General features: G+C 36.7%; 1 protein-coding gene across 1 annotated transcript; it reads left to right on the top strand.

Annotated features, from left to right (window-relative positions):
• The first annotated feature begins 4,499 nt into the window (after positions 1–4,499).
• On the top strand, positions 4,500–4,874 carry LOC113001195 (uncharacterized). The gene has a single exon (XM_026127999.1). The coding sequence runs from the start codon at positions 4,500–4,502 to the stop codon at positions 4,872–4,874; it is 375 nt and encodes a 124-aa protein (XP_025983784.1).
• Positions 4,875–11,125: the final 6,251 nt, after the last annotated feature.

Here is an 11,125-nt window from a genome sequence, read left to right as displayed (position 1 = left end):
TCTATTAGTGTCATTATAGTCCTAAAATATCCTTTCTAAGAAACCAGAGAGAAAGTATCTTTATAATCAATGTCTTCCTTTTGAGTTTTTGACAACAAGACGAGTTTCATATATCTCTTTCAATTTATCCCATCATTGATGACATCGATCAACTTATTCACTTTTAAAAGTTAGAGCATTGCACAACTTGACTAAAGTTGATTAGATCTTCCTCAATCAACCCAATGTAATACTTATGTTTGTAAAAAAATATATCATAATCTTCAAAAGTGCACTTCTCCTTTTTCTAGTGGATCTTCACAATGACATTTCTTGAGACTATTGAGTTTGAACTATAGGTGGTTCTTGAGGAGGAATCTCTGTTTTTCTTAAACAATGGTAAGTACAAAGACTTATCCATTGTCAATAGCATGTTATTCTTTAAAGAAAACAATCCTTATGTTTCCTTCCCCTCCAAACTCAATTTCTTCAAGGAATCTTGCATTACCGTCTCAAAGAATGATCTTATATTGGAATTGTTAAACGAAGACTTCAAGTAGATTGGGCCAGAGATCCAAGGGAAGGCCCTAGGGTTCTCATGAGCCTTAGGGTAGATTTTGAGCCCATGGGCTAAGTATGAGCCCGCTTATCTTTGTAAATATTAGAATAGGTTTTTTTCCTTCGTTTAGGCCTTGTATTTTGGCCATTCTAGTAGTATAGGGTTTTAGCCTTGTATTTCAAGGCATTTTGAGTAGTCTTTGTAGTATGGACTTTTTTTGTATTTTCATGTATTTTGTCACGGGGTTGAGCTTAGCTATTATAGGGGGTGTGTAGCTAAGTTCTAGCTTCTCATCTCAAGGAGGTGAGCTTAGCTATTAGAGAGGTGTGTGTAGCTAAGCTCTAGCTTCTTTAGGAATCTTTTCAAGGAAGCTTCTCAAGGAGGTGAGCTTAGTTATTAGAGGGGTGTGTGTAGCTAAGCTCTAGCTTCTCAAGGAAGTTTTCTCAAAGAAGCTTCTCAAGGAAGTTTTCTCAAGAAAGCTTCTCAAGGAAGCTACCTAGTCTATAAATAGAAACATGTGTAACACTTGTTGTAACTTTGATGAATGAGAGTCTTGTGAGACACAACTCAAAGTTCAACTTCTCTCCCTCTTTTATTCCTTCAATTTCGTGCTCCCCCCTTCTCTCTTTCTTTTCCTCCATTAAAGCATCCTCTTCAAGCTTCTTATCCAAGGCAATTCTTGGTGGTGAAGCTCCTTTTTCCTTGGCTTATTCCCTAGTGGATGGTGCCTCCCCTCTCCTCTTCTCCTTTGCCTTCCACTGCATCTCCATGGTGTAAAATCACCATTGAAGGACCTCATTGAAGCTCAAAGATCCAGCCTCCATAGAAGCTCCACAAGCAAGCTTCCATCAAAAGCCATGGGTAGGAGACTCCAGAAAGATTGGACTAGGGATGCAGGAGAAGGCCCTAGGGTTCTCATGAGCCTCATGATAGATTTTGGGCCCATGGGCTAAGTATGAGCCCATTTATCTGCATATATATTAGATTATGGTTTCATTATTTTTTGGGCCTTGTATTTAGGGATCCATAGTGTAAGGAGGGTACCCTATAAGTTTATGGTACCCTAATAATATAGGATTTTTCAGCCCTTGTGTTTTAGGGCACCTAGACTAGTTTTTGTATCATGGGTAGTTTTGTAATTTTATAAGCATTAAGTGCACTATTTGATGTGTGTGTTGGGAGAGAAATTTAATTGAATTCGGAGAAACCCAATCCAATTAAATTTTGGACCAGCCTAAGGGGGAGGTGAGCATTTGCTTGCTACACCCCATTGTCACATCATATAGTCACACTTTGTGCATGTCCGTCATGTTTTACATGCCTCATGACACCTAAGCACAATTAGTGGAAAACCTTGGATTTGATCTTGGATTAGTGGGTTGAACCATAGCTGAAATTCATTGATCATAATTAGTGAAATTTTGGCTCTAAATTTGGCTCCACAAATTCAAATTCAAATTCAAGTGATGAAGAGGATCCAAGGCCTACAAGCTCTACATGGAGCTACATTAGAGAGGGTTCAATGTAACTAAAAAAGTAGCAACATATATATTGTCTTTAAGTTTAGCTTACTTTCACAAGGCCTATAAGGCATTGCTTTAGCTGGACATCTCCAAATGTGCATGTGCCTAATGTTGGTCTTTTCCAAGCCCACAACTACAAGTGGTCGTTAGTGATTACTACACTTGGTACCTTGTAGAGGATATAAACTGTAGTCTTTAATGTCTTTTTCCAAAGCGACTCTAGTAGAGAAGAATCATACTTCTTACCATATCCTTAAGATTCCATTTTTGTCATTCTACAACTCTATTCATGTTACGTTTGCCCAACATTATATATTGAATAACAATTTCACACTTATTGAAGAAAAAGTGCAAGGGACTCTAGATGTTGCTCACCTTATCTATCATATCTACCATAGTATTCACCACCATAGTCAAATTTGACAACCTTGATTTTCTTTCCTAGTTGAAGTCAACCTCAACTTTGAAAGACTTGAAAATGTCTATGAACTAAGACTTCTCATAAATTAAATAAAGAGTAATTGTTTGTGAACATAATAAAATACCTTTGTCCATTCCATGAACTCATAGGGAAAGGACCACATATATTTGTACAAATTAGTTCTAAGACATCCTTAGCTCTTTCAACACTTAAATTCCTTTTGTTTGTTTACCTTTATACTCAACACAAACTTGAAAGTTTGACAAATCTAAGGGTCCAGGAATTTCCTTCAATGCAAACTTTTGAATTCTCTGTATAGAGATATGGCATAAGTGCTTATGCCATAAAGTGGTAGAATTCTTCTTTAATTTATGTTTTGTACCACATGAATTTGTATGCCATCTTTCATTAAACCAATTGTTCGTGACCGCTGTAAGATTCCGCTGCGTGTTGATCAAGCTTTATGGATTCAGTCATTCCTTAAAACCTATTGATAATATGACATAATGTGTTTTGGTGCTCATTTGATATTTTATAAGGTTTATTAAAAATTCCAACAAGTGGTATCACAACCACCATTACTATTAGATTATTGGGATTTGAAGTTATTTGATATGTATGATATCTGAATCGTTTTAGTTATATGAACCCTAATTTTATTTTGGGGAGAAACTATTTTGATCAATAAAATTGTAAAACCCGTAAATTTCTGTGTTATGGTCGTAAAGTTTTTCTTTTTTTTTTCAAATGAATAAAAGGCCTCTGCATTTGATTTACGGGTTTGTACACAATTTTGGTTTGTGTCACGTGTGCTTACATATTATTCTATTTGGGATAAAGGTTCTATGTATCTGGCATTGGTTTTCTTGAACAATATATATTTTGTGAGCAAGAAAGTTTTTTTTTGTTTTATACATATAATGTTTTCGAAAACTCTTTACGTCGAATACAAAGCCATAGGGACTTATATTTTTATATAAGGTCATTGTGTGCAATTTGTGAATCTATATGTATGCCATTATCATGATGTTTTGTACATGGCACAATTTCATATATATATATATATATATATATATATATATATATATTGTTTATATGAATCAGTAATAAGGCAATGGTCTTTTGTCTTATATGAATAATTTATTGTTTTTTTGCTAACTTTTTTTCCTTCATGAATTGGTGATAGGCTGATAGTTTATGATATTCTTGTGGTTAGTATAAATTTGTGATAGTACCGTGGTATGTTTGTTTGGGATGCATAATTAGTTTACCATGATGTTGTTTTCAAATATTTACTGCTATCATAATTGAGTACAAATTTAACCTTTATGGATCCTTTCCATTTATTTGCGTGTCTGGTAATTTTAATTAAATTGATTGAACCATTATGTTTCCAAAGTAACCTCTATTGTGTAAATTGATTTAATTAAATTGCATGGATATTAGTATGAAATTATTTATGCGAATTGTGTTCAACCCAAAGGAAGACACAATTTGGCCAAATAATAACATACCTGCGATGATAAATATGTGACAATTATGAAGTTTTTTTTCATGAGAATAATAGTCATTCCAAAGAAAGACTATTATTTGACAGAACTGATTGTCAATATTTGATCATTGCGTTGAGAGTATCAATTACAAATTAATTTCTCTGTCCGAAGACTAGAATTAATGTTGTGTTGGGTATCTTGTGATGAATCTGTTATGGGAAATATTTGCATGTCTTGTTATATATACTTTATATGACTTGCTTGATTATTTGTGAACATGTTATTAGTTTTTGTTCTCTCTTTAGTTAATATTGTCAGTGCTGCAAATGTTACTGCCCAAGTGAATTCTATACCAATGCTAAATGGGGCAAATTTTAAGGTCTGGAAGGAAGCCGTAGAAATTGTTCTAGGTTGTATGGATTTGGACTTGGCACTGAGGACAAAACGACCAATTTCCACTCCGGAAACCTCTAATGAGGTAAAAATTGAAGTGGGATCGGTCTAACCAAATGTGTCTTATGATCATGAAGCGCTCTATTCCAGAGGCGTTTTGGGGCTCTATTTCTGAGGGTCAAAGTGCAAGGAAATTCCTTGAGGAAATTGAGCAATACTTTGCCAAAAATGAAAAAGGGGAGACGAGTAACCTTTTCGCTAAAGTAGTCTCCATAAAGTATAAAGGCAAATGGAACATAAGGGAGTGCATTATAGAGATGTCCAATCTCGCATCAAAACTCAAGTCACTTAAGTTAGAGCTTGGTGAAGACTTGCTCGTGCACTTGGTTTTGATCTCGCTTCCTGCACACTTTGGGCAATTTAAAGTGAGCTATAACACTCAGAAGGACAAATGGTCCCTCAATGAGCTTATATCTCACTGTGTGCAAGAGGAGGAGAGGCTGTAGAGAGATAGGACTGAAAGTGCTCACTTGAATTCGATCTCTCAGAATAAGAAAAGGAAGAAGACTAAGGGTGTTGCGGAAGGGACTTCTTAGCAAAAGAAACAAAAGAAGGATGAGGAATTTACCTGTTACTTCTGCAAGAAGTCAGGACACATGAAGAAAGAGTGTCCCAAGTATGCCACATGGCGTGTGAAGAAATATAAATTTCTTTGTTCTGAAGTTAATTTGGCTTTTGTACCTAAAGATACTTGGTGGGTAGATTTTGGTGCTACTATTCACATAAGTATGACTATGCAGGGTTGCCTGTGGAATCGACCACCAAGTGATGATGAAAGGTTCTTCTTTGTGGGTGATGGCAAGAAGGTTGCAGTGGAAGCTATTGGAACTTTTAGATTACAGTTAAAAACTGGATTTTATTTGGATTTATTTGAGACTTTTGTTGTACCGTCTCTTTAGACGGAATTTGATTTCTATTTCTAGTTTGGACAAATTTGGATTTTCTTGTTCATTTGGAAATAATAAAGTTAGTCTCTACCAAAATTCAAATATGGTTGGTTCTGGTTCTTTAATTGATAATCTTTACATGCTTGATGTTGTTAGTTCCTATAATGAAATACTGCAAATAAGTTCACGTGGTACAAAATGAAAGTTGAATGAGAATTCAGCCACCTTATGGCATAAGCGTTTAGGCCATATCTTTAAACAAAAAATTTAGAGACTTGTGTTGGATGAAATTCTTGACCCTTTGGATTTATTGGACTTTGAGGTCTATGTTGAATGCATAAAGGGAAAATGAACAAACATAAGGAAATTAGGTGTCGAAAGAGCTAAAGATGTCTTAGGACTAGTGCATACAGACATTAGTGGTTGTTTTCCTACAGCTTCTTGGAATGGACAACAATATTTCATTACGTTCATAGATGACTACTTTAGATACAATTACCTATATTTGATACATGAGAAGTTCCAATCCCTATAAGTTTTTAAGACTTTCAAGGCTGAGGTTAAACTTCAACTTGGAAAGAAAATTAAGGTTGTCAAATCTGACCGTGGTGGTGAGTACTATGGCAGATATGATGGATCAGGAGAACAACGTCCAGGACCTTTTGCACTTTTCCTCAAAGAGTGTGGAATTGTTCCGTAATACACTATGCCGGGCAAACCTAGCATGAATGGTGCAACAGAACGAAGAAACCAAACTCTTAAGGATATGGTGAGAAGTATGATTAGTTATTCTTCTTTGCCAGAGTCACTTTGGGGAGAAGCCTTAAAGACCGCAATTTACATCCTTAATAGGGTTCCAAGTAAAGCAGTTAACAAGACCCCTTATGAACTTTGGACAGGTAAAGGGCCAAGCATTAAACATTTGTACATTTGGGGTTGTCCGACTGTGGCACGGCCTTATAGGCCACATCAAAGAAAGTTGGACTCAAGAACAATTAGTTGCTATTTTGTTGGCTATGCTGAACACTCTTAGGGCTATAAATTTTACAATCCCACCTTAAGATCCTTTTTTGAGACGGGAAATGCGAGATTTCTTGAGGAAGTTGAGTTTGGGAAGGAAGAGAACATAAGGAATGTTGTCTTTGAGGAAGAACCTATTATTTACAATGATCAAGTCCTCGTACCTATTACTGTTCAAGACATAACTCCAGTAATAGAAGACAATGTTCAAACTATTGACATTGTTCCAGAACAAGACAACAATGAGGTTCTCCCTCAAATACCTTTAGAGAAACCTCAACAACCTCAAGAAGTGCCATTAAGGAGATCCATTAGAGAGAGGAGAAGTGCAATCTCAAATGATTATATTATATTTATCCAAGAACATGAGGATGATCCAATCAACTTCTTTCAAGCTATGCGTAGTTCTAACTCTCAAAAATGGATTGACGCCATGAAGGATGAGATGAAGTCTATGAAAGACAATGAAGTTTGGGATCTAGTTGAATTGCCTGAAGGTGTGAAACCTATTGGTTGTAAATGGATATTTAAAACCAAGAAGGATTCAAAGGGTATTATCAAGAGATATAAGATTCGTCTAGTTGCTAAAGGCTTTACTTAGAAGGAAGGCATTGACTATAAAGAAACCTTTTCTCCAGTATCTTCAAAGGATTCTTTTAGAACTATAATGGCACTGGTAGCTCATTTTGACTTAGAGCTACATCAGATGGATGTCAAGACTGTGTTTCTAAATGGTGACATTGAAGAAACAATTTATATGGTGCAACCAGAAAACTTTGTGTTAGGTGACTCAAAGTCCATGTTATGCAAACTAAAGAAACCCATCTATGGTCTCAAATAGACTTCCCGTCAATGGTATTACAAGCTCCATCAAGTCATTTCCTCATATGGTTTCGAGGCAAATGTAGTTGATGATTGTGTATATCATAAGTTCAGTGGGAGTAAATACATATTCTCTGTATTATATGTCGATGACATACTGCTTGCTAGCAGAGATATAGGCTTCTTACAGGAGACCAAGAGATTTTTAACGAAAAATTTCGAAATGAAAGTTCTTGGGGAAGCTTCTTTTGTGTTAGGTATTAAGATACTACGAGATTGCTCTCAAGGTATCCTAAGGTTGTCACAAGAGAGCTATATCAATAAAGTACTTGATAGATTCGACATGAAAGATAGTAAACCAGGCGATACCCCAATAGCTAAAGGAGACAAATTTAGTCTCAAACAATGCCCCAATAATGACCTTGAAAGAACTGAGATGCAGAAGATTCCCTATGCGTCGTAGTAGCAAGTCTGATGTATGCTTAAGTTTGTACTCATCCCGACATAGCATTTGTCGTAGGAGTTCTGGGCAAATACTTGAGTAATCCTGGATTGCAGCATTGGAAGGCAGTGAAACGCGTAATGCGTTACTTGAAGAGAACAAAAGGCTACATGCTCACTTATTAGAAGTTTGACAATTTGGAGATCATCGGGTACTCAGACTCTGATTTTGTTGGATGTCAAGATAGCAAATGCTCCACTTCTGGATACATATATATGTTGGCTGGAGGAGCTATCTCTTGGAAGTCTGCTAAACAGACTCTTGTAGCTTCTTCAACCATGGCTGCGGAGTTCATTTCTTGTTTTGAGGCATCTAATCACGAGATATGGCTACGAAACTTTGTCACTAGTTTACGTGTGGTTGATGGCATTAAAAGACCTTTGAAAATTTATTGTGAGAATAACTCTGCAGTTCTTTACTCCAACAACAATAGGAGTACAACCAAGTCAAAATTCATTGACATCAGGTTTCTGGTTGTGAAGGAAAGAGTTCAGAATAGGCAGCTTTCCATATAACATATAGGGACTGATTCCATGCTAGCTGACCCACTTACTAAAGGTTTGGTACCTAGAGTTTTTCATGAGCACACTGCTCATATGGGTGTAGTGATGTGATCTTGACTAGGAGCGGATCGCTAGATACAGGCTACGAAGATTTGGACAATGCCACTTCCGGTGAAGGAAGATAAGTCAGGGTAGACGCCACAAGGATTACCTTGATAAGTCTGAGATTGGTTCAACAAGGAACCTAGAGAGAAGTTCTCACCGAATTTTATGAAAATGCCAAAAGTCTCTTTATTGAAAACAAAAACCAATACTTATAGTGTATCTGAACAAAAAGATAAAAAAATAGACATGGGCCTTCAAAACAGTTTGGGCAAAAAAAAATTATAAATAAAAAAATAGAACATATTTATTATGGGCCTTCAAATTAATCTGGGCCTTCAGCAACAATTAATAGTCTTGATAGTGTCTCTGCCTCTGGGCCTTCATCCTTCTCCACTCGGGGGCTTTGTCCTTCTCCACTTGGGCCTTCGTCCTTCTCCACTTGGGCCTTTAGCCTGTATTTGGCCAGTTTCAGGATTCTCATCATTCCCTCCTTCTTGGAAAGCATTTGCCCTCAAATGTCCAGGATCATCATCAGGTTCAAGTACCACTTCCTTCCTATTCTTGTTGGCTTGCTTGGCATAGCTTTTATTCTTCTTTGCAATTTGCTCCTTCACTTGGTCATACAATCTTTTCACGTACTCAACTTTGACCTATGCATCCTTATGCTGAGTCTCTTGGGGCTTGCTGTTGTAAGTTGGCCTGTTAGGCAATGAATCTTCTGGAAGGAGATCAACTTGATGTTCTATGTTTCTTGAAGGTGGCAGTCCATGAGGAATCTCCTTGGGAAAGACATCTTCAAATTCCTACAATAAGGGTTGAACACTAGGAGAAACATAAATAGTTAACTGAATAGAATTATCACTCTCTCTCTCTCTTGTGTATCACTCCATCTCTCAAGTGTATCACTCTTCCTTTTTCTATTCCTCTGTGGTGCCTCACTATTGTCTTTCTCTTGTTTTCTCTTTTCTCTCCTTCTAATTTGGTCATCACACACTTCTCTAAGGAATAGAGGTTTAAGAATAATTTTATGGTCATGGTGTTGGAAAGAAATCTTGTTGGTGAATCCATCATGCACTGCTTTGGTGTCCTCTTCAATGTTGGCCCTCACTAGTGCCATCTCCATCTCCTTGTCCTCAACAATCAAACTTCCCTGGGATAACCTCTGGAGTTTCTGTCGCATGGTTCTACTGTAGCTAGTTGGAACATACCTCTTTCGCATAACCCTTCTCATCTCAGTCCATGTATCTATCTCCCGCCCTTCTTCTCTCTTCATTTCTCTTTGATTTTTCTTCCACCAAACAAGGGCATAGTCTGAGAATGTAGCTGCTACTAACTTCACCTTCTGCTCTTCTAAATAATCATTATTGAATCTTCATCTCCCAGGTAAGGTAGGCGTCTGGGTCACTCCTGCCTTTAAAAGAGGATACATTGAGTTTTACTCCCTCAATTCTGTCTTGCCCCTCTATTCGGTTCGATCCATCATTGACCCTTCTGTTGCCACCATAAGGTCTCCTAGCATTTGGATTCATTTGGTGCTCTAGTCCTTCTATTCGCCTGTGGAGCTCTTCATTGTTACGTTTCAACAAACGTTGCATTTGTGTAGTCATCGCGTCCAGTACTAAGCGCTGAAATCCGTCCAGTTGATGATATACACCACCATTGTCACCAGCTCCTGCCATGATTAAGGAACAAAGAATTTTGTAGTAATTTAAAAAAAAATTCAGGACCTCACGACACTCTACTCACGTCTTTCTCTCTTTGATGGTAGTTCACTCGTGTTTGATGCTCTCAATATAGGTTTTTGTGTAATGTATTCCCTCTTGCCTTTTACCACTCATGTTCCCTCTTAAGTTCCTGGACGGATCAAATTAGACACACAAGGTAATATAAAATAAAAGGAAAGACAATATAATTATCACAGACTGAGTAACAGATTTGATTTGGGATAACAACTTGGACTTGATTTGGATAGCAGATTGGATTTGATTTGGATAAAAGATTAGTTTTGGTTTGGATAATATATTAGATTTGATTTGGATAACAGATTAGATTGGATTTGGATAACAAATTAGATTTAATTTGGATAACAGATATGATAACAAATAAGATAACAGATAGGATAACAGATAAGATAACAGAAATGACCAGTAAACTTCAAATGCTCGTAACTTTTGCTACGGTTGTCCGTTTGAGGCCCACTATATATCAAAATGCTCAGAATTCAAAGGAGAACCCCCACAATTTTCCCAAAAAACGCTTCTAACTGCCTCAATTTCGTGTTCAAAGATCAAACACCCATTTTTTTTTCTTTCTTCTTTTCTTCTCTTTTTTTTTAAAAAAAAATTTCTGCAACTTTTTTTTTATACTTGAAACAGAACTCAAACAGATTTTTTTTTGACACAAAATCTGAAAGACACAAGAAACAAGAACAAGAACAAAAACAAGAACGAAACAAAGACACAAACAAGAACACAACAAGACGCAAACAAGAAAACAAATAATAGAACAAGGACAAAACACGAACCTGGACAAATTACAAAGAAAAATAATAGGATAGGATAGAACCTGTATCAAGAGCTGAAGCTCTGATACCAGATGATGTGATCCTGACTAGGAGCGGATCGCTTGATACAGGCTACGAAGATTAGGACGACGCCACTTCCGGTGAAGGAAGATAAGTCAGGGTAGACGCCACAAGGATTACCTTGATAAGTCTGAGATTGGTTCAACAAGGAACCCAGAGAGAAGCTCTCACCCAATTTTATGAAAATGCCAAAAGTCTCTTTATTGAAAACAAAAACCAATACTTATAGTGTATCTGAACAAAAAGATAAAAAATAGACATGGGCCTTCAAAAC

Source organism: Glycine max, chromosome 3, assembly GCF_000004515.6.
Source record: "Glycine max cultivar Williams 82 chromosome 3, Glycine_max_v4.0, whole genome shotgun sequence".
In the NCBI taxonomy this organism is placed as follows: Eukaryota; Viridiplantae; Streptophyta; class Magnoliopsida; order Fabales; family Fabaceae; genus Glycine; species Glycine max.
This window is presented reverse-complemented; position numbering and strand designations above follow the sequence as displayed.